The 24,641-nt window shown below is 41.2% G+C and overlaps 1 protein-coding gene across 1 annotated transcript; it reads right to left on the minus strand.

The window, feature by feature from the left end:
* Positions 1–20,763: 20,763 nt before the first annotated feature.
* Positions 20,764–23,610, minus strand: LOC103700213 (putative auxin efflux carrier component 1d). Its single transcript, XM_088709411.1, has 7 exons — positions 23,122–23,610; positions 22,845–23,037; positions 22,253–22,575; positions 22,080–22,165; positions 21,760–21,917; positions 21,367–21,443; positions 20,764–21,075 (listed from the first exon to the last, which is right to left on the minus strand). The coding sequence occupies exons 2-7, from the start codon at positions 22,905–22,907 to the stop codon at positions 20,985–20,987; spliced, it is 798 nt and encodes a 265-aa protein (XP_088565537.1). The 5' UTR covers positions 22,908–23,037; positions 23,122–23,610; the 3' UTR covers positions 20,764–20,984.
* Positions 23,611–24,641: the final 1,031 nt, after the last annotated feature.

A 24,641-nucleotide genomic window follows, 5' to 3' on the forward strand; every position in this document is an offset into this window, starting at 1 on the left:
TGACCTGCGGTGCTTCGGCTACTCACAGTGAGGTTATTGTAGTTTGACTGCACACATACATGGTCTCTAGCCATATGGGTCCATGCAGTGTAGATTGGCTGCAGTAGGTTCACTGTAGGAGTAAGGTATGCACCTATAAGGAATTAATCGACCTTGATAGGTAAGGAGAGATCCTATGTGATTTATAAGACTGAGTTCGTAAGACCTCGGCCGGGGCAGATTGCACAGTAGAGAAAGAGTTCTCCGCTCTCGAACTTAAGTCGAATAAATCTTGACATATGACAGACGATGGGGTTTGACGAGTTGTCCATGACCTCCGTCCTGTAGGGATCCACGATAGTAGGACTGTATCACATAATAACTGCACCTAGAGGTTCACCATTCTATTCTGCTGGGTAGCCACTACATGCTGCTAGGTGTCACTAGTGGATGGTGGGACTCATAGGGATTATCTTGATGATCGATAAACCCTAATGAGTAGAGTTGGAATCGTTCCAAACCATTGAAAGGAGTTTTCAATAATATTGTGATAGAGATCACAATATATCTCACTACCAGTCAGAATAGAACCTATGGGGTCACACACACTAGAAGTATTGACCGATCCGATGGTTGAAAAGTGATTATGAATCACGAGTAATCAATTCGATTGATAATAAGTTGAAGAAGGAACAATGAAAATTGATTAATTGGACCTAAAACACAAATCCTACTTAGAGCAGGATTCCTAGAGTCCTAATTGGATTAGGATTGGGAATCCTATTTGGAGTAGGACTGGGATTCCTACTTGGAGTAGGATTCCTACAATCCTAATTAGATTAGGATTTTGAATTCATTTTTGGATTCCTACTTAGAATAGGATTCCTAGAAATCCTAATTGGGTTAGGACTTCGGATTCAATTAGAGTCCTAATTGGATTAGGACTAAAATTAAATATGTCCTAATTTGGATTAGGGTTTCTTAAGTCACAATTAATTATTAATCTAATAAATCAATAAGACTCCTAATTGGATTAGGATTGAAGAGTTCAATTGAGTCAAAATTGATTGAAGTTCTAATTGGATTAGGACTTACCTAGATTGGATCCAAATTGGTTCATCCTTGGGATAAGCCTAATTGGATTAGGGCTTGACCACATTAGGGCATTCCAAACCCTACTTAATATGGATTAGGGTTTACCATGAGGAGGGGCGTACGCCCCTCCCCTTTCTATGTGGTGAGGGATGAAGAGAGGGGGCCGGCGCCCCCTCTTAGGAAATAACTCTAGGACTCCTAAATTGTAGGAGCCCTAGATGGCTTTAAAAGGGGAGCAAGGGCCGGCGCCCTAGATGAAGTGTTCCTCCTCCTCCAAGCCGTGTCCACCCCTCTCCTTTCCTTGGTTCAGCCGCCATCAGCAAAGGGAAAAGAAGAAGAGGCGTGCACCTCTCCTTGGCCTCCTTCCTTGGTTCCAACGCAGGGAAGAAAAGAAAGGCTGCAGGGGCTTCGTTCCTCTTCCTCTATCTCTCTTTCTTCTTCCTCCTTTCAAGCACATTCAAGAGTTGAAAGAAAGAGAGGAGATCAGCCATCAAAAGAAGTCTTTGCAAGGGAGCTAGCACCCCGGGAAGACTAGAGAGCTTTGATCGGATCTCTGCTTCGTGTGGATACCCGTAAAGGCCGGACACTTGAACGGCTTCAAGCGAACCTTTTTCTAAAACCACGATCATCAGTTTGCGGTGATCATCTACCCGCACAAGGTGAAGATCTGATCTTCTTAAAGTTATAAAAAGTTTTTAATCCTTACCTATCTACGAACGGTTATCAAACGACGTTCATGCGATGAACGTCGATCCCGCGCATGCCCCTTCCGCTGCCATCTGATTTTTGTTTTTGAAATATTAGCAGCATGGGCGGGTCCCTAACAGTGGTATCAGAGCCTAGGCTTCGTAGATTAAGGTAAGAATTAATTATTTAAAGGCTTATTAGATCTGAAAATTGAATGATCATGCATGCTGAAAATTTCTGCATGCAGTTTTTTCAGGGTTGCTGAATTTTTGCATGCTGATTTTTATGTGATAAGATGATGATTCTAATTGCATTGATAATGAGATTACAAAGTTTAGAATCATGATTAGCATGATTAGAAACCTATGTCATAACATAATCAATTAATTCTCAGATCTGAAAATTATAATTGTTGCATATGGTGATGATCATAGGATTCAAACCCTTTTGGTATTAAATGTAAAGACCTGCGATGTGATCTGCAATGTCATGTAATTTTTCAGATGCTTGCATGCATCTTATTTAATATTTTGAGAGGCCTGCGTGCCTCCTAAAAGGGAGATGTAATTTATTTTATTTTTATTTTATATCTGGTTGTATTTCTGTGATGTGATGTACGTCAACGATCAAGTCGAAGATGATGCATGAGATGAGCAGGGGTCTAAGCGGTTGATGGCGATTGGATCAAGAGTTGGTCAAGGATCGAATCAAGGAGGCTTGGAACCAATTCAAGAGTTGAAGACCAGTTGATCGATTAACGTGCATGTGCTTGTAATACGACCTAACTAGAACCTATGATCATCACCTATTTAAAGTTTAGCTTTAATTATTGCTGCGATTATAACTGCCTGCAATGTGCCGTTTGCATGTGATGTGAATGAGAGTCGGATAGATAGGTTTACATGTGATGTAACAAACCCAATTGAGACCTAAATTAAAACCTCCTCAATCAAGTCGAGAGTGAACCGACATGAGCAAGTCATATTAGATTAATTGATCTAATTGGTGTCTAGGAAAGCATGAAAGGTGGTTACTTAATTAGGACCTTACTCTCTGAGTAAGGAGAGCCTCCCACCTGCTTATCTGGCCAATTGTTCGATTACCTCTTATGAAGAGCTCAAATTGCAAATACTAAGACCTGATTAACCAATATTAAGTCAATAGGTCTTCCACTGTAGTAGAGCTGCTAAGGTCTTTCTGATGTTGATTTGTCTCGGCTGGACACAGTGGTCAAGTTGCATCGGGGGGCTGGACCTCTCTATAGACATGAGATGTTATAGAGTAAAGGTGGGGTTGGGCACCAATAACTGTTAGGTGAGGACCTAATGACGACTTTATTCCTACGGTTATACGGTGGGTCTGACTTAACTAAGAAATGGGACCAATAACTGTTAGGTGAGGTTTTCATGGCTTAGAGACCAAGTTGTACTGCAACATGCTTGAGAAGCATTGTACAAGAGTTGTACATTCATCAATCTATGTGTCACTAATAACTGTTAGGTGAGGTGGCATATAAATCGGTGGGACCGCAGTACCCACTAGAAATCCTAGTCGTGTGGGATTTCCATTTTTCTACCAGGCGAGTGTGAGGGATTCGAGAAAATAGTGGAGTTACATTTGTTCTAAAAGACCTTAGAACAGATTAATGATCAAGTGCAAAAGTCTAACTAGAATCTTTACTCTCTGCAGATACAATGTAAGCTTCAAACCCTTTGACCCGTATTCTTGAGACCAACCGACTGACCGAAACCAATTACAAGGACTGGCTTAGAAACCTCAAAATTATTTTGGACTGTGAGAAAATAGGCTACATACTCGATTCAGATATCTCCACACTACCAACACGTCCTACTGATGTTCAGCGACAGATGCATCAAAAGTGGATGGATGATGACATTAGAGTTAAATGCTATATGATGGCATCCATGTCAAATGAACTCCAATGCCAGCATGAAAATATGAAGACTGCTAGGGACATACTGGCACACTTGCTAGAGTTGTATGGTGAGCAGAGTCGCACAGCTCGTTTTGAAGTGTCCAAGAGGCTCTTCAAGACAAAGATGCGTGAAGGGCAGTCTGTCCATGATCACAGTCTGACTATGATCAAGGACCTAGAGGAGCTTGAGAAGCTCGGAATGAACATGCACAAGGAATTGCAAGTGGATTTGATCCTACAGTCACTTTCTGATTCATTTGGTCAGTTTATAGTAAACTACCACATGAATAAGATTGAATGCACTAAGACTGAACTGATCAACATGTTGGTAACTGCTGAGGGAGCCTTGAAAGGTTCAAGGGGCAATGTTCTTGCTGCTGAGTTTACTTCTGGTTCCAAGAGAAAGTCTACTTGGAAGAAAAAGAAGCCTGCTAAGAAGCACAAGAAAGACAAGAAAACAAAGAAGGAAGTTCAAAAGAAAAAGGCTAACGACAAAGGAAAATGTTTCCACTGCAATGTCGACGGCCACTGGAAGAGAAACTGTCCTTCATACCTCGAGAGCCTGAAGAATAAGAAATGTGACACACCTTCAGAAGGTATAGACTTGCTCATAATTGAAACTAATCTAACGGTTTTTTCTACTTCTAGTTGGGTTATAGATTCTGGTTCTAGTGCTCATTTGTGCACTACCATGCAGGGTCTAAAGGAAAGTAGAAGGCTGGAGGAAGGTGCGGTAACCCTTCGGGTTGGCAACGGGGCAAAAGTTGCTGCTGTGGCTGTGGGCACCTACCATCTGCGACTACCGTCTGGTTTTAGTTTATTACTTAGAGACTGCTATTATGTAACTGCTGCTAGCAGAAATTTGATTTTTATTTCATGTCTAGCACAGAAAGGTCATGTTTTTACATTTGACAAAGACTGCTGTTCTATTTATTTCAGAAATAAAATAGTCGCACGTGGTTTTATGATTGACAGTCTCTATCATTTACATATGGATGTATCTGTGAATGTTACCAAGCAAGAAGTGAGTGCCAAAGGATCCAAGAGATCCAGGGATGGGATAAACCAAAAATATTTATGGCACCTCAGACTTGGCCATATTGGAGAGGATAGGATGAACAAAATGGATAAAGATGGGCTTCTCGGCTCATTGACTTCCGAGTCATATCCAGTTTGCGAGTCCTGTCTTCAAGAAAAAATGGCCAGATTGCCCTTTGTAGGACATGGGGAGAGGACCACTGAAATACTTACCCTAGTACATACAGATGTATGTGGCCCATTCGATGTGCTAGCCAGGAGACATTATTCGTACTTCATTACCTTTACCGATGATTATTCACAGTATGGGTATGTGTATCTTATGAGACACAAGTCTGAATCTTTTGAAAAGTTCAAAGAGTTCAAGAATGAAGTAGAAAAATAAACTAGAAAACCTCTTAAGGCTCTTCGATCAGATCGAGGAGGAGAATACCTTAGTGGGGAATTCCGGAACTATCTCAAGGAAAACGGCATAGTCTCACAGTGGACACCTCCGGTACACCTCAACTCAACGGGGTGTCAGAGAGGAGGAATCAGACCCTATTGGATATGGTCAGGTCCATGATGAGCTTCACTGATTTACCTATGTTTCTCTGGGGAGATGCCTTACTTACTACAGTATATCTACTGAATAGAGTTCCCTCTAAATCCGTTCCTACCACACCATATGAGATATGGCATGGTAAGAAACCAAGTCTTGGTCATCTCAAGATTTGGGGATGTCCGACCCATGTCAAAAGACTACAGGCGGACAAACTAGAGGCTAAGACCATAAGTGCTCGTTTTATAGGATATCCTAAAGAGTCATTAGGATACAATTTTTACATCTCAGAGGATCACAATGTGTTTGTGAGCCGTCATGCCATCTTCTTGGAAAATCAGTTTATCCTTGACAGAGGCAGTGGGAGGAAAATTGAGCTTGAAGAGAAAGTCTCTGAAAAGCAACGAGTCATGGATCCTATCGAACCCATTAATACAGAGCCAGTACACGATGTCCCTCAACCACCTCGTAGATCTAGTAGGGTCTCCCATCCTCCCGATAGATACTTAGGTATACTAGAAGAGGATACCGAGGAAATGTTCCTAGTGGGAGATAGGGATCATACACAAGATCCCAAAACCTACGACAAGGCGATATCTGATATCGATTCCAAAAAATGGCTGGAAGCCATGAAGTCAGAGTTAGACTCCATGCATTCCAACCAAGTCTGGACCTTAGTAGATCTACCAGAAGGTATTGTACCTATTGGATGTAAATGGATCTACAAAAGAAAAATAGGTTCAGATGGAAAGGTAGAGACCTTTAAGGCAAGGCTGGTGGCGAAAGGGTATAGTCAACGCGAAGGCATTGACTATCAGGAGACCTTTTCACCTGTAGCCATGCTGAAATCTATCCGAACATTGCTTGCCATTGCAGCATTTCATGATTATGAAATCTGGCAGATGGATGTGAAAACTGCTTTCCTAAATGGATATCTTGAAGAAGATATCTATATGGAACAACCTCTGGGTTTCACTTCCAGTGATGGAGATCACAAGGTCTGCAAGCTGCAAAGGTCCATTTATGGACTAAAACAAGCATCTCGGAGTTGGAACACTCGTTTCGATGACGCAATCAAAACGTTTGATTTCATCAAAAACGAAGAGGAACCGTGTGTTTACAAAAAAGTTAGTGGGAGCGCTGTCGTATTTCTCGTACTGTACGTGGACGACATCCTACTGATAGGGAATGATATTTCCATGCTAACCTCGGTCAAGGTCTGGTTGTCAAAAGAATTCTCCATGAAAGACCTTGGGGAAAAATCCTATATTTTGGAAATTAAGGTCTATAGAGATAGATCTAAAAGGATGCTTGGCCTATCACAGAAGATGTACATAGAGGAAGTGCTGAAAAGGTTCAGCATGGAAAACTCTAAAAGGGGTCTCTTATCCCTAAGACATGGAATTCATCTCTCCAAGAAGATGTGCCCCAACACATCTGAAGAGATTCAACGCATGAGCAAGATCCCTTATGCATCGACAATAGGGAGCTTCATGTATGCCATGCTATGTACACGACCTGATATAGCTCTTGCTGTGAGTGTCACAAGCAGATATCAATCGAATCCAGGTGAAGAACACTGGACAGCTGTGAAGAATATTCTTAAGTACTTGAGAAGAACTAAAGATTTATTCTTAGTCTTTGGAGGATCATCAGAGTTAAAGGTAGAAGGGTACACAGATTCAGACTTCATGACTGATGTCGAAGATAGGAAGTCAACATCTGGATATGTGTTGTTATGCAATGGTGGTACGGTGAATTGGAAGAGTTCTAAACAACCGATCATTGCTGAATCTACTATGGAAGCTGAATACATCGCCGCCTCTGAAGCTTCTAAGGAAGGCTTCTGGTTCAAGATATTTATTGCGGAATTGGATGTAATGTCATCAGATGCCATAACACTCTACTGCGATAATAATGGCGCCATAGCTCTTGCTAAGGAGCCAAGGTCTCATCAGAAGTCCAAGCACATAGAGCGGCGCTTCCACCGCATACGCGACTATGTTGAGAAGAAGTATGTCGAAGTGCAGAGAGTAGACTCCGCGGACAACGTGGCAGACCCGTTCACTAAACAGCTAAGTCAGCAAAAGACTGAAGTCCACCTTGAGAAGATAGGACTAAGATATATGACTGATTGGCTTTAGTACAAGTGGGAGATTGTTAGATGTATGCCCTAGAAGCCAATTTTGGCTGACACATTATTAATTCTAGGACATAATTTGTACTTGACTTTATTATTATTAAATAAATAAAAGGCATCTTTTTCATTCATATTGTTTATGTGTCTATGAATCGTCCAAGAATTAATAAGATGATGATGCATATTCTTAAGAGTTAAGAATTTGAGCCATGCATCATTGGTGATTAATTTCTGAATGCTCCTGATCGATGGATCATCATGAGGGCGGTGATCGATCCGATGAGATCAGTGCACACATTACTTTCCTTATGGATGGACGAGACTCGAGTCCACAGTGTGGCGACACTGAAGTAATAGTGCAGGTGCTTGCTAAGAACAAGCGTACTGAGCGTGAGACCAATACAAGAAGTCACTTGGATGTCTATCCACTCGTCAGTGACTTGCTTGATGTTGCAGTAGTGTGACTGGTCCTTTGACCTGCGGTGCTTCGGCTACTCACAGTGAGGTTATTGTAGTTTGACTGCACACATACATGGTCTCTAGCCATATGGGTCCATGCAGTATAGATTGGCTGCAGTAGGTTCACTGTAGGAGTAAGGTATGCACCTATAAGGAATCTATCGACCTTGATAGGTAAGAAGAGATCCTATGTGATTTATAAGACTGAGTTCGTAAGACCTCGGCCGGGGCAGATTGCACAGTAGAGAAAGAGTTCTCCACTCTCGAACTTAAGTCGAATAAATCTTGACATATGACAGACGATGGGGTTTGACGAGTTGTCCATGACCTCCGTCCTGTAGGGATCCACGATAGTAGAACTGTATCACATGATAACTACACCTAGAGGTTCACCATTCTATTCTGTTGGGTAGCCACTACATGCTGCTAGGTGTCACTGGTGGATGGTGGGACTCATAGGGATTATCTTGATGATCGATAAACCCTAATGAGTAGAGTTGGAATCGTTCCAAACCGTTGAAAGGAGTTTTCAATGATATTGTGATAGAGATCACAATATATCTCACTACCAGTCAGAATAGAACCTATGGGGTCACACACACTAGAAGTATTGACCGATCCGATGGTTGAAAAGTGATTATGAATCACGAGTAATCAATTCGATTGATAATAAGTTGAAGAAGGAACAATGAGAATTGATTAATTGGACTTAAAATACAAATCCTACTTAGAGTAGGATTCCTAGAGTCCTAATTGGATTAGGACTGGGAATCCTATTTGGAGTAGGACTGGGATTCCTACTTGGAGTAGGATTCCTACAATCCTAATTAGATTAGGATTTTGAATTCATTTTTGGATTCCTACTTAGAATAGGATTCCTAGAAATCCTAATTGGATCAGGACTTCGGATTCAATTAGAGTCCTAATTGGATTAGGACTAAAATTAAATATATCCTAATTTGGATTAGGGTTTCTTAAGTCACAATTAATTATTAATCTAATAAATCAATAAGACTCCTAATTGGATTAGGATTGAAGAGTTCAATTGAGTCAAAATTGATTGAAGTTCTAATTGGATTAGGACTTACCTAGATTGGATCCAAATTGGTTCACCCTTGGGATAAGCCTAATTGAATTAGGGCTTGACCACATTAGGGCATTCCAAACCCTACTTAATGTGGATTAGGGTTTATCATGAGGAGGGGCGTACGCCCCTCCCCTTTCCATGTGGTGAGGGATGAAGAGAGGGGGCCGGCGCCCCCTCATAGGAAATAACTCTAGGACTCCTAAATTGTAGGAGCCCTAGATGGCTTTAAAAGGGGAGCAAGGGCCGGCGCCCTAGATGAAGTGTTCCTCCTCCTCCAAGCCGTGGCCACCCCTCTCCTTTCCTTGGTTCAGCCGCCATCAGCAAAGGGAAAAGAAGAAGAGGCGTGCACCTCTCCTTGGCCTCCTTCCTTGGTTCCAACGCAGGGAAGAAAAGAAAGGCTACAGGGGCTTCGTTCCTCTTCCTCTATCTCTCCTTCTTCTTCCTCCTTTCAAGCACATTCAAGAGTTGAAAGAAAGAGAGGAGATCAGCCATCAAAAGAAGTCTTTGCAAGGGAGCTAGCACCCCAGGAAGACTAGAGAGCTTTGATCGGATCTCTGCTTCGTGTGGATACCCGTAGAGGCCGAACACTTGAACGGCTTCAAGCGAACCTTCTTCCAAAACCACGATCATCAGTTTGCGGTGATCATCTACCCGCACAAGGTGAAGATCTGATCTTCTTAAAGTTATAAAAAGTTTTTAATCCTTACCTATCTACGAACGGTTATCAAACGACGTTCATGCGATGAACGTCGATCCCGCGCATGCCCCTTCCGCTGCCATCTGATTTTTGTTTTTGAAATATCAGCGGCATGGGCGGGTCCCTAACAAAACCCACCTCCCGATAGCTGTCTTTGTTGATGATTTAGCCTATTGACACTTGATTTATATGTTTTAGTACTATAATCTGTTGAGCATATTCATGTTATCATACATACTTATTTCATTATTCTATATATGCTCCAGATGAGTTGATTGGGATTGTGATGATTTACTCCATATTTTTTATGTTGAGTTATGTGTATTCTGTTCTTGATGACTGCTCATATGCTCTTGAGATTTCACCTCGAGCTATGATTATATCTTGTCTCATGTGCATAGTACTCTCTACTCCACTCACTGAGTATTCATATACTCACTCCCCAGTTTGGTATTTTTGATTGCAGGGCAGGTGTTGTATAGAGAGGAGCAGGATTAGAAATTACCTGCTAGCTGTGCCGCTCCATAGTATAATGTAGATAGAGGTTTATACATTTTGGTGTATCGTAAATCTTCTGTTGTATATAGTGTATAGTTACAGTCACAGATCCTGTTGTGGATATGGGTTTGACCATGGATGGAATGGAAACCAGATTTTTATACAGATGGGTTATATGCATGTGATGATGTATTGATATATATTGTCCAGGTTCATTATGTGACAGATTATGTGATTGCTGCTCCGACAGGTAGTGTTGTTGTATGTATTGAGATAATCCTGACAGATCACTATTGAAAAGGTGATCATTTGTGCATGCATCATGCCAAAATTTTCAGAAATTATTATTGATTGATAGGTAATAGGGTTCTACGTAGTGGCTGGTGGCCTTATGCCTACCCGCACCCTAGGACCGTCGCGGCGGCCAGCCGGAATGGGGCGGGGGTCGTGACAAAGAAGTGGTATCAGAGCAAAGGTTAAGAAGAGTCCTGTCAGAGCAATAGGGTGAGTCAGGATTAAGTATAGGATTATACTATGGAGCATAGGATTTTTCTTTATGTTATTTTATGAGTCATTTACAATTCAGTAAAATATATTATGGCTCAATGTGTAACGACTGCCTTCTCTCCTTGATTTTTTTTAGAAACTGTAAGATACGGGGCTGAAGTCGGCAGCCCTCGCTGACTTCAGCCCCGATTCGATTCGGGAGGAACCGGAACAGAGGATCGCGATTGCGATCCTCTCCAGCTCCTCCGGGGGACAAACGGGGCAAGGGCGCCGCGGGATACCCAGTCCATCCGCGGCCAATTCATGGCCGCGGATCTCGCTAGACCACCGCGAAAATCGCGGCGGAGGGCCATTACAATGGGGCGTTAAAACCCCATCTTCCTTCTCCTAGGGCCACCGCCGAGCTCCCTATCCTCCCTCTCCTCCCTCTTCTTCCTTTGTTCTTGCCTCCCGAGTGACCGGCGTCCGCTTCCCGACCGAGCGCCATCCGGATCCCCCTCGCGGCCATCCCCTATTCCGAGATCCATTCTCTCGATTTCGAATGCCGCCGTCGCTTGACCGCTAGATCGAACAGCCGCGGCTGAGACCTTCCTCCCGCCGCCTCTGTCGACCGCCGATAAGCCTTCTCTTGCCCTGTATTTCATGTTTTTTTTTCTATTCAAGCCCCAAACCGAGGTCATCCTCGGATCCTCCCTCCACGGCCGGGCCGCCGTGGCACTCTGCCGCTGGCCACGACCGCCCTTCCGATGGCCGTGTCCCCCACGAGCCGCCGGCCGGGCCACTGTCCGGCCACCCAGGCCGGCCCCCCCTTCCTCCCCTATTTTCCCATCTCCCCTGTCCGTGGGGAGATTAGGAAGGAAGAAGGCCCGTTATGGGCCGAACTGGGCCAAGATTGGGCCCAGTTCACGGTGGGCCCAACTTGGGCCACCCTTGTTGTGAAGCCCATTGACTCCAGGATTCTTCTGAGATATCGAGATAGATAAAGAGAGAGACTATCTCAAGTCAATCCTTGTGGTAGGCGATGATAACTTGTTGGCTATTGATGAGCCATACTTTATAGATTTATTTTATATGGTTATTGCATGTGTAAGTTATCTCTTAAGGTTGATATATTTCTACTCATTGTTCATCCCATTACATGGAAACAAATCCGGTTTTATTTTGCTTTTCATGATTTTGTCCTACTCTTTTCATGTGCAGCCCAGTGATTACATCAAATGATTTGTTGGTTCCTAGAGATGGTCAAGTTCCTATCAATGTTCATTCTTTGGCTACTCAAGGTATTTTTCATGTGGTATGTTGACTGTTCGTCCTTTCCTGTCTACCTAAAAATATACTAGACAGATCGTTATTAGAATCGACGAACAAAAGTTTAATTTGAATTTCTACTCTTACCTTTCCTACTCAAAAAATAGCAGTTGTAAGAGGTCGATCCACAGGGAGGCGATTGGAGTTGCATAAAAATTAAAACATTCACTCAGATTTAAAATCGATTTTTGAATGATAGAAGAAAAACATTATTTTGAGGATGTTGAATGATTCTATAGTCTAACAGAGAATATTTTCTTATTTGAAAATAAACAAAAGAAAGAAGAAAAACTTTGCAATTGAAATCTAATGCATAGTAGGGGTCGATTTCTAAAAACAGAATATAAATTAAAATCGCCAATCAAACAGCAAAGACTAATTTTAGAGTTATCTTAAAACTAAGAATTTCAAAATACATAAGATAAATTGTGGAAAGTAAATTAAAACTTAGACATGAACTGCATAAAAAGAAAATTAATGGATTGCATAAAAAAAATAGAATTTAAACTGAACCTAGAACATGAATTACATTAAAGAAAATTAAATGATTTCATAAAAAGAAATGATCACAAAAAGTAAAAAGATTGAAGATGAAGCCTAATGCTTCTTTCTTCTACAAATAACAATAAAATAAAAATAAGTAATTTCCTTTTTTTTCTTTCTCTCCCACTCCCACGGTGGACTTCCAACATAAAATATTTTTTTATGTTCTTCTTCTTCCCAAGAACAGAGCACTCCTCTCCTGTTTCTTCTTTCTCTCTTCCTTCTCAAACCGATGGCCTCCCTCTTCCCCCTTGGACCCGCCTCTGTTCTTTGGAACCGACCCCAACCGAGCACTCCTTTGTTTCTTTGCCTCAACCCAGCACCGAGCTCTCCCCTGTTTGATTTTCTTTTTGATTTTCTTTCTTCTCTCCCAAACCGAGCCCTCTCCCCTGTTCTTCTCTTTTCTGTGGACCCGCCTGCCCCCTTCTTCTTCCTAGGACCCGCCGACCACCAGCCTTGGACCCGCCGGCCACTCGCCGAGAGCTCATCGCCTTCCTAGCTCCCACCCTCCTCTTTCTCCCCTCTCATTCTCCCCTTTTTATAGATCACCCGAGCATGGAACGGGTGCGAGATCTCGGGAGGATTTTTGAAATGGGGAAAGAAGAGGACGGCCGCTTGATCACAGCATGCTTGATGGGCGCGGGATTGCTGGAATCGGGGAGGAGGGTCATCCGGGATGCGGAAGGATGAATGCGAGACACACGTGGATGGCCAGAGGAGGCTGGGATGGGCTGGATCTCTGCATGCATCACGGGAGACTTGATCACGGAGGAGACGCTGATCCGGAAACTAGGAATGCGCTGAAGAGGAAGGAGCTGATCACGGGATGTTCACCGCGTGAAGAACGCGGGCTGAGGAGGAGCTGGGGTGAATCACGGAGGAGGAGGGATGCTGGGGTGCTCTTCCCTTCTTTGGGTGCCGGCTGGGACGTTCATGGCATGGAAGAGCTGGGATTTTGATCGCGTAAGGAAGGAGACGCGGAAGAGACGCTGGGATGGAGCAGTGATCACGGTTGACATGCGGTTGAGAGGCTGGAGAAGCGTTGGGGACGAGCTGGCCGCGATGTGTGATATGCTGATTTGGGAAGGAGCTTCATACGGACACCTGGGATGGATGTAGAAGAAGCGCTGGTTCCAGACGATGGCTGGATGCGGGATCACTTGGAGCTTCGTGGACGCCGGATTGGAAGCGAGATCACGACTCAAAATGGACATGGGAGGCTGAAGGGCACTGCGGGATACTCGGACGCAGGATTCGGGCAGCTCGGACACGGCTGGAACGGGCGAAAGAGGCTGCTGGGAGGAAGAAGAACAGTGATCAGAAAAGAACATTTCCGAAACATTGTTCATATGAACAGTGTTTTTCGTAACACTGTTCATATGAACAGTGATTTCAGCCATGAATAAAAATTTTGGAAATAAATAGTAATTTCAGCTTTTGTTCATGGAATTGGAGGTTGAAGATGAAGATGCTCATTTGGAAGGTGCATGCGTGGTGGGGACGCGCTGAGGACGCGGACGGCCTGGCATAATCAAGTTGGTGCTGTAAGGGTGGACTAGGAGCTGGAGACCCGTCTGGGCTGATCGCGAGATCCTTGGGACATTACTAATGGCGTGAAGGATTAGGACGCGCTGGAATGCTGGCTTGACCCGAGCTTGGGCTGCCGGGCATTGGGCTCAAACCCAATGTTATTGGGTCTCTTGGATTACTTGTACTCAAACACAAATACAACATTAATTAATTAATTTTATTATTAATTATTAATTATAATGCTAATTAAAATGGTCTGACCATTGCACTTTTGTGCTCTCATCATTGACCATATTTTGTCAGCTATTACAAATAATTTTGCACTGTTTATAGGACAACATTTTATGTTGCATGTAAATCAACAATGGAACAACTAGTTAACTTGTCATATTCATTACTAAACTAAATTATTTCTGTTTCTGAAGAGTTTGGGCTTATCAGTGGGAGATGATGTTGTTAAGCTTGCTTATTTACTAAATGCTGCATACAATGGGGAAGAAAATATACACCATAACATCGAGTCATGTTGATTATGAAGCCTTTTTTGAAACTATTCGTAGGCAATGAGATTGGTGGCTGTGTATTGGAAAGAAACTGTTTTATTACTAATCATGAATTATTCACCATCACCATCATGCATTATTTTGGCTAGTGCATCATTGATTCTTTTAGTGCATATTGGCCATTTAATATGTAAATTTCCTTTTTTTACTTTCATATTTGTGCATTATTTATTCAAATGCCTGAAAATGTTCAGAAATAAATCTGTTTGCATGAACTACTAAAAATGCATCCGTTCACAGTGCTTTATACTTCAGTTATTTCAGTCTAAGCTTTTTTTATGCATCGATACATCCTTCTATAGGCCTCTTTGAGACTAGAAATGGTCTTGAAAATTTTAGTTAGTTATCCAAATCCCATTTTACCACTTCTGTGCATGTCTGTGATTTTTATCCTGCGACATGATCTCAGCATCTTCATTATGCTTTTTAGCCCCGCCAAAAGGTTGTTTGAATGATTCTGCCCCTGTTGTTTGAATTCAACATTCTCTAGATGTGTATATTATGTGGATTATGTACTTCGAAACAAGGAAAAAGCCTTAGTTGGCCCATTCATTTTCGGACTTGGTAATGACTTTTCTTTCTACAACTTTAGTTGGTATTTTAGGCCCATTTACAATGACCTTCCATAATTCATAATCTACAGCTTGGACATATATTCTCATTCTAGCTTTACAATAGTTATAGTTTAAACTACTAAACAAAAGTTGGCTTATTGGTCGATTGACCTTCGGCAAGGGAGGTTCCTACTATGGTTGTTATGATCTACTTTAAGACAGTTAAGCCTGTAAATAGAGCTTTTGCTCTGATACCAATTGTTGGCCCAACTAGGCAACCCAAGAGGAGGGGTGAATTAGGTTTATAAAATTTTATGAAAATAAAATCAAATCACCTCAAATAAAATAAACTAGATGCAACAAGTATAGCAAGTAATAATCACAAATATATAACTAAGTATGGAAAAGTAAAGAGTGAAGGAAAGAAAAGTGTTACGTGATGATTTATAGTGGTTCGGTCTCCTTGTAAGCCCACATCCACTCTCCGGAACTTCTTCTCGAGATTTAATCCACTATGCTTATCCAAAGCTTTACAAAATGTTTGTCTTCCGGGTGCAAGCAACTTTTACACTTGGTGATATCCGAACTAACCATTGGTTGATCTACTCCCTTAAACACTCCCTTGTTTGTCTAGAGTACGATCCTCCCAAGCAGTTCTCTCTATCACTCAAGTTAATAAGAGCTCAACAACACTTTTACAATACTTAATCAAAATAACAAGAATGAAAGCACTACACTCAATTTCTCAACAAGAAAGGCTTTTTACTTATAAGCACAAGACTTTCTTGATTTCTCTTCAAACTCTATAAAACTCTCTTGATGCAATATAAGGTATGAAACTTCTTTTATAAGCTTCAGAAGCCATTTTTTCATTTGAAACAATTTGAAGCTTTGGAAACTCTTTTTCAACACGTTTAATGTAAGCAGATTTAGGTCAGATATAATTTTTTACTTTGTAGTGCCTTTTTGATAAATCAAAAGGCTGAATTTGACTTAGCTGCTAGAGATAAAGTTGTATTTATTTAAGTTATCTTTCCAACTTGATAAGAATCATCTCAAAAGGACATTTGGTTGAAAAGTTACAGCTAGAAGAGTAAACATATGTCAGCCTAAATTATAGCTATGGATAGATAGATTTTAGACCCTATTACTCATAGCTAACATTTCAATTTGAAAATATATTAAATATAAAAGTTGTAGCCCTTTAAGTTATTTTTCCAACCTGATAAGAATCGTCTTAAAAGGACATTTGGTTGAAAAGTTACAGCTAAACTGGTAAACAAATGTCAGCCTAAATTATAGCTGTGGATAGATAGATTACAGACCCTATTACTCATAGCTAACGTTCAAATTTAAAAATATATTGAATATAAAAGTTGTATATATATACGTCTTCATTCCAGATTATCAAAAATTGCATTAATATTGTATTCAATAAAAAGTTATGCCGAAAATACTAACACACGTTCAGAATTCCAGCATCTGCCTTCAAAAGATATCTCAATTCCTAATTTTCATTCATTTGCTATAATCATAATAATGAACTAAATTCATTTATTTGTTATCATCAAAATCAAATAGTAAACCATTGAAACCTGATGACCCAAAGATTGACTTAAAGATTGATTTTGATGATCACAAAACCTTGAAGTATAAATACTAATGTTTGTGTTGCAAGGAGAAAGATATTTATTTTGCAAGGAACATAGCAAGTTGGAAGAATACAAGAAGGCCTCCAAAGCTCTCAAGAAAAGTTGGAAGAAAGCTACAATTCATTGGCCCAAGTTTCAAGTTCAAAGAATTCAAGTTGAAGGAGCAAATTCAAAGAAAAATTTAAAAGAATAGTCCTCGAGTCGACTCCTGAAAGTTTAGAGTCGACTCTGGCACTCTAGAGTTTCAAGAAATAGTTCTCGAGTCGACTCCGATACTCTACGAGGCGACTCCGACTGAAAACAAACAAAAAGACAGAGAGTTGATTTTCAGCGCTATAGTGATCTCGAGTCGACTCCAACTTCAGCGCTACAGTGCGGAGCCGACTCCCAGCTACAGTGCCGGCAGACTACTATTCACAAGTCGACTCCTGTTTCAGCCGAGTCGACTCCTACTTCAGCCGAGTCGACTCAAGCACGCTGGGAGGCATAACGGCTAGTTTTTTCTTGATTCCAACGGCTCTATTTTTGTCTCTAACGGCTAGATTTTTGTTGGCACTCCCTCTAAAGCTATAAAATCAAGAAGAGAGCTAGGGGAGAAGGTATGGAAGTGGGAGAGAACATTTAGAAAAGAGATTTCAAAGAGATTACAAGAAAAATCTCCCATAAGCACAAAAGGGCCATTCAAAGTAAAATAGAGAGAAAAAGAGCATCCAAGTGAATCCCAAAGCTTCCTCTCCATCCGTGTGCTGCCTCGGTGATCCTCTACTTCGTGCAAAATCAGAAGAGGGTTAAGGGAAGAAGAAGCCGAGTTCCTCCATCTACAAACTAGTTTGAAGGCTTCTTCTCTTTACTTTACTTATTTATATTTGCTATATTTGCTTATATGAGAAGCTTGTATTTGATTTAAACTCTTGTTCTAATATCTTGTAACTTGATTCAATCAAGGGATTGAATCAAGGGGTTAAGGTTTGTTGGTGAGCCAAAGGGAAAACCAACGTTGTAAGGTTGTGGTTGGCGAGCCTTTGGGAAAACCAACTGGGTTGATTGTGAACCCGGAAAACAATCGTTGTAAGGTTGTGGTTGGTGAGCCTTTGGAAAAACCAACTGGGTTGGATTGTGAGCCCGTGAAAACAATTGGTTGGTTCTAGTCGGTGAGCCTGTGAAAACCGACCGAGTTCGTTGTGATCTCGCAAAACAACAAGTTGGGTTGTGAGCTTGTAAAACAACCGGCTGTAATCTGAGGGATTATAGTGAAATTCCCAAGAGGTCTTGGGGAGTGGATGTAGGTGCTGGGATGCACCGAACCACTATACTTTTGTTGTGTTTGTGATGCTCTTTGTTGTCTGACTTCCTCACTCACTTACTTAGTTAGATACTATGCGTGCTTAACTCTTCTCCGTGCATCCTTTAGTTGCAAGCATATTCAATTTACTTAATCAAGTCTCATTCAATTGAATTGCATACTTGGGCAAACTTAGACTAATCTTTTATTGAGTCCGCTGCTTAATAGTTGATTAGATTAGAATCATACTTTTGCTAAGTTTAAATTCCACTAAGCATCCATACAACTTAGCCTAATTAACTCTAAAAGATTAGAAGTAGTTGAAAAGTTTTTAAAAGACCCAATTCATCCCCCCTCTTGGGTTGTCACCTTGGGCAACAAGTGGTATCAGAGCAGGTGCTCTTCTATTAATTATAAGTCTTAACCGACTAGAGCTAAAGATTATGACAACCCCACATAACATACTATTTGCCGAGGGACTTTCCATAAACAGACCTCCACTGTTTGATGGAACTTACTATATTCAATGGAAAGCTAGAATGAAAATTTTTGTTCAATCACAAAACTATAAAATGTGGAATATCATTATAAATGGACCTCACACACTTTCTCAAAATGTCAATGAAAAAGACTTAGCACAATTGAATACTAATGCTATGAACTTTCTATATTGTGCTATCCATGAATCTATATTTCATAAGATTTCTGCATGCTTATCTGCTAAAGAAATCTGAGATACTTTAACAATTATTTATGATAAATCTCAGATTAGCTCCCATGTGCTTCAATTGCGTACTAACAATGAGATTGCAGAATCCTCCACAGTAGCCGAGTCGACTCCCAGTTTGTCCGAGTCGACTCCTAGAGAAGAACAGTCTGAAGGGCAGAGACACAATCTTGAAGACCCTGTGAACGAGTCGACTCCAAGTATTTCCGAGTCGACTCCCAAGTTAGCCGAGTCGACTCCAACAAGACCCGAGTCGACTCCGAGGCAGAACAGTTCAAAAGACAGAGAATCATCTTTTAGGCCTCTGAGAACGAGACGTCTCCCGAAGATCTCGAGTCGACTCTCAAGTCAGTCGAGTCGACTCCAAGTAAACCCGAGTCGACTCGCGGAAGAAAGAACAACAAAAAAATTCAAAAGCTTCCTAAAGACAAAGAAGAAGAGGAAGCAAGAAGAAAGAAAGAAAGAGATAAAAAGGAAGAAAGTTTTGACCAAGGAAGAGTCAAGCAAGAAAATAAAAGCTAGGAGCAACAATGATGATATTAGCTCCAAGGAACTACAAGAGGTAACTAACTTTTGCTTTATGGCACAAGAAGATAAGGTAAAATTTGAATCTAATTTTACACCAAATGAATTTCATGAAGAATTTTCTTATGATGAACTTTTAAATGCTTTTTATGATTTGTATGGCGAATGTAGAAAATTAGTTATGAAAAATAAAAATCTTAAAAAGCTAAATTTGGAAATTTCAAAAGAAAGAAATTCTATTGCTGAAATACAAGACAAACTGAATTCTGAAAATAAAAGCTTAAGGTCATTTTCAGAAGAATTGATTCAGAAAAATCATAGCTTAATTAAAAAAAATCAAAACTTAAGTAAAGAAATTAATCAATTAAAATCTTTTATTAACAAATTCACCGTAAGTTCAGAATGATTAAAAATGATGTTTGAAAGCCAATATGTTGCTTATGATAAATCAAAACTTGGCTTGACTCCTTTACTTAACAATAAATCTCAAGAGAAAAAGGTCACTACAGCAAAAAAGGTTTTTGCCAGCGCTTTTTTTTGTCTCTCCCGACGCTTATAAGCGTCGGCGAATTCCCAACCCACGCGACCCAAAGCGTGGGTCAGACGTCGGGCAGGTGGGCGTGGGTCCGGTTTTTGCCAACGCTAAGAGAAAGCGTCGGCAAAAACAGGGATTTGCCGACGGTAATGAAAGCGTCGGCAAAAACGGCTTTACCGACGCTTTAAAGCGTCGCTAAAGCCCAATCCAGTTTGCGTTTTCGCCGACGCTTTAAAGCGTCGGAAAAAACAGGAGTCCCGACGCTTTTAAGCGTCGATAAAGCCCAATCCAGTGTGCGTTTTCGCCGACGCTTTAAAGCGTCGGGAAAAACATGAGTCCCGACGCTTTAAAGCGTCGGCAAAGGCTTAAAAATCTTTTAATGCGCCAGTGCCGGGATAAAAATCTTTTAATGCACTGTCTGAGAGCTTGCAGAAACTCAGAGAACTGTTGCTGTTCTTCTAAATCTTTTAAGGACTCGTAAATTGCCAAACCCTCATAACCTGTTTAAAACGATATTGAATTAATACACAGGATCCGAAAATATTAATCCTTCACCTTTCTGAACAGTTAGATTCACCTGGTAGACCTGCTTCTAATTCAGTGTTTGCAGATGCAATAGGTTCAGAGTTTCAGAAAGTCGAATCAAACTCATATAAAGGTATGGGAGCTTGGTGCCAAAGTTCTGAAATGGCCACCAATATTTTTCAAGGAAACAGTTTCCTGCCTCTGCCTACGGCACATATTGATCAGTTTGTCTGGTAACTATTACAATGATTCAGAAGGTGCATTCGTTTTAAAAGAAATGGTAGTAATCAAGGGATGCACATAACTAAAACTTCCACCAACTTCGGGCACTGAAAATGCCAGAATGAAATCCATGTTGGACCGAAACAAAGATCAAGTTACTAATATGACCTTTTACACCAGCTGCAAAAGTCTTCAAATAAAATAAAAGAGTTACATGAAGCCTGATCATTTAAACTATCTAAGCCACTAGTCCCTAAATTGAGACTTCTTTTTTGCCAAATACATAGCTAACAAAACCTCGGCTATCTCAAGTCAGACTAGGGAATACAAAACTACCAGATAAGTTAAAAATCTTTACAGAAACCTTTCGACCTTGGCTCTGTTGATGAATGCAAAAGGTCCATCGAGCTCTAGAGTCCCTGAAATCAGCATTCCAAAGATAACCCTGAAATCATTAAGCATTCTATCAGAAACATGTACCATATAAATTGTGAGAGATGCAAATTATGGAGTACTTTAACAGATAAGAAAAATTGTGATTCAAAGCTCAGACTAGTGAATGAATTTCTCAAGCATAAAACTGTCAGATCTAAGACCAATGCCACCAACCAACACCATTCAATTGAAACAGGAGTCAGTACACATAGCAAGCTGTAATTGTTACAACGTAGGATCGAAGAGGCATTTGAGCTCTTAATAAAGCAGGATGAAGAAAGAGCGAAGTTAGAGTATGTACCCTGTGCTAAGAATATCAGGATGCACGTTGTACTCCTTGGCAAAAACAAATGGAACAATTCCTTGAGGAAGAGCTGCCTGCAGTTAAAAGTGAATAATTTATTACAGCAACTACCATCTCTCATTGGCTCATTAGTACCAACTATAGCCAACCAAATGGCGGCAAGCACGCGAAGGAAATTTTGTGTGGTTAAATTTCTTAGTCGATGTCTTCCTCTTAGCTTAGCAATGAAATGTTAAGTTTAGTTCCATGCTAGTTTCCAGTCATTCACATCAAAGAATAGAAAGACAAAGGACACAACTGAGTTAGACTAATCCTCTAGCATAAATTTGATGTTTCCAAACTCATTACTTATCTCTTCAAACATGACATGTCTGCGTTAAATTTGTTTACCTGCACGATGCCGATATGTAAGAGAACGCCTCTAAGTCCAACAGCAATTGAGGCCGCAGCCATGACAGCAGGTCCTGTAACAAATCTGACAGCCATTGCAAATGCAGCAACTGAATTGCCACAGGCAATAATCCTTGGTTGCAATGCCATAAATAAACCTGCGGTAATAAAACCGATTTCCTTAACACATGTTTCAGACTGAAGAGATGGTAGCCATAAAAATTTCGGTTGGAAAGTGCACGGACAACTTCCATCATTAAGGATCACAATTAGGGATAAAAATGAAATTAAACATGCTACAAGTTAGAAACTTGATATACCAAGACTGAACATGGCCATTCCAAGCCCTGCATCGGATAGAATGGAGATTGAGTGAGCGATAATTGCCGGCATTTCAATATTCCACCTGCAAAAAGTAACGACAAGATGCTAGGATTCATGCATGAGCGAATTCGAGAAATAAGAGAAAAGCTTGTTTTGGGGTGACCATAACCTGAAAGAAACTAGAGACCAGATGACACCAATCAGGCTGGAGTAGGTGTTTGGATTTCTAATCAGCTTTCGCCAGACCATGATCAAAATAAGCCTGGTCATCACACTGGCAGGAGGCATTGAAGTCGGCTTGATTTCCCCATCAGCCCCAGATTTTGGGTGGAGTTCAGCTGTGGAATTGGAACCGAGCTTCGAGAGACTAGGCCCATCCTTCTGCAGAGAGTCCATTCCCTGAGTACCAGCTCTGTTCTGGAAGCTGAAGTCATCGCGACCGTATACATCATAGGCATCTAACATTCCCTGAGTCGGCTTTTCCCACATTTCCTGTAGTGAGACGATGAAAAATAAGATGAACAACAAGATAACAGAAACATGCTATGTTACATGCACTGCAGGCTAATGCCATGGAGACTTACCAAAAAATCGAAAATAAAAGTAAATCCAACTCAAGAAATTTTCAGTTACCTTGCAGTATAAACAAAAATCTGGCTTTCAAACAATGTTGAGATGAACAGAAATCAAGAGAGAGTTACATCTTAAAGTAGATTCTTGTATCAGCTAAGAGTAAGAGATCAGCAAGGGAGAATACTCACATGCTCCCATCTTCCCTTCCAAGAAGCTTGATGGGAGTTCCGGATCTCGGTGGAAACAAGCATTTTGCAGGCAGCTCATCCCGACCAAGTATCCGCCCAGGCCACCACGATCCATTCCGACGGCGGACCCAAACCAGTCCTCCAGCTGACGCATCGATCCCGTTCAAACACCCATCTTGATCACTGCCCATCTCTAAATCCAAATCCACGAGAAACTGTTCATCAGAGAACGGGGAAGAGGAAGGGGAAGAGAGCGATAAGAAACCAAGAAATCTACCTTCAGATGGAGACTGGGAGGTCCCGACGGAGAGGGAGGAGCAGCGACTCATATGAGCGATCGAGGTAGAAGGGGAAGAGAGAGAAGGAAGTAGAGGGGAAAAGAAAACCTAGAGTGCTTGAAGAAATTTATCTCAAGAAAGGCAGAAAGGGAGAAATTTATCTCAAGAAGATCGTAGGTGAACTTGGCCGGCATCTCGTACACATAAACCCTAACCACCGACAGCCCCGACCACGGATCCGCCGGATCCCCATAAAGCCTCCCTGTTTCCTTCCCCCAGATCTTGTCATCGAGCGCTTTTACCGCGGCTCCGCCCGCGTCAGCCGCGACGGAGGAAGATCCGGCGGAGACAGGGCGCCGGGAGGTGAGGAACTTCTTGAGAGAGGCGACGAAGGAGTAGAAGAAGAAGATGGAGGCGAGCACGAGGAGGGAGAGGGTGGCGACGAGGAACGAGGGAGGGAAAGGGCCTGCATTATTAATATGTACGGTTCATCGCGGACGAGGGGGGGGGGGGGGGGGGGGCTGCATGTTCTACCACGACGCTAATTAGCGTCGTTCGCTTTCGGCAAAAAGGGGGGGGGGGCTGCATGTTCTACCACGACGCTAATTAGCGTCGTCTATGGCCGACGCTTTGAAAAATTGCCGACGCTTGTAAAAAGCGTCGGCAAAAAAGGGTCGGTAAAATCCCATTTTCTTGTAGTGGGTTATCAATTCACCAAGCAAACCATTAAATAAGATAACTTATTTCAAACATGAAAAGAATGGGCATAACAACTTTTCCCATCGTTCTAACACAATTAAATCAAATGGTAAAGTTATTACTATTAAACAGATTTGGGTTCCAAAAGGAACCATATGTCCTAACTCTCAAGGACCCAAGCAAGCTTGGGTACCCAAAATGAAAATATGAGGATGTGGACATAGGTGTGCCAAGATACCCATGGAACAAAAGAAACTTAAAATATACTTATGAAAAGTAATTAACAAAAATAATAATAATGAAATCAGTAATCCTTGCATCTCATCATTATTTTTGCTTTAGTATTTGATATGAATTGCAAGTATTGATCAATTTTGTGATATAGAAAATACTTTTGGAAATATAATCAAATCATTTCATTTTATAGTATACTTTACTCACTATTGGATAAGTTGCTAAATGATTAATCAATTTATTAAGAATAACTCTATGAATTCTCTATATGCTTGATTGAGAGTTTTTATCCATGGCATTATTGTTTATTGATCATAGATATGATAATGTGTACTTGGTGTGCTTTTGAATATATGCACTATGAATACCAAGATTAAAGAAACCATCTTTGGCATATAAAATCAACTCATGCTAGTATGTACTTAATCTCAAAAGACCTTGTCATTGGCTTACTTAGATTATCTTCTGAAAGGTCAAAAATTTGCTATGCATGCTAACTAAGGAAACAAACAAGAATCAATTTCTAAATCTAAAGATGTTATTTCCATCACTAAGTTTTCAAAAGCTTACATTGGATTTGTTCTTG

The sequence above is a fragment of the Phoenix dactylifera genome, chromosome 1, assembly GCF_051530095.1.
Source record: "Phoenix dactylifera cultivar Ajwa chromosome 1, Ajwa_hap1_PhDact_Kaust_v1.1, whole genome shotgun sequence".
Classification (NCBI taxonomy): Eukaryota; Viridiplantae; Streptophyta; class Magnoliopsida; order Arecales; family Arecaceae; genus Phoenix; species Phoenix dactylifera.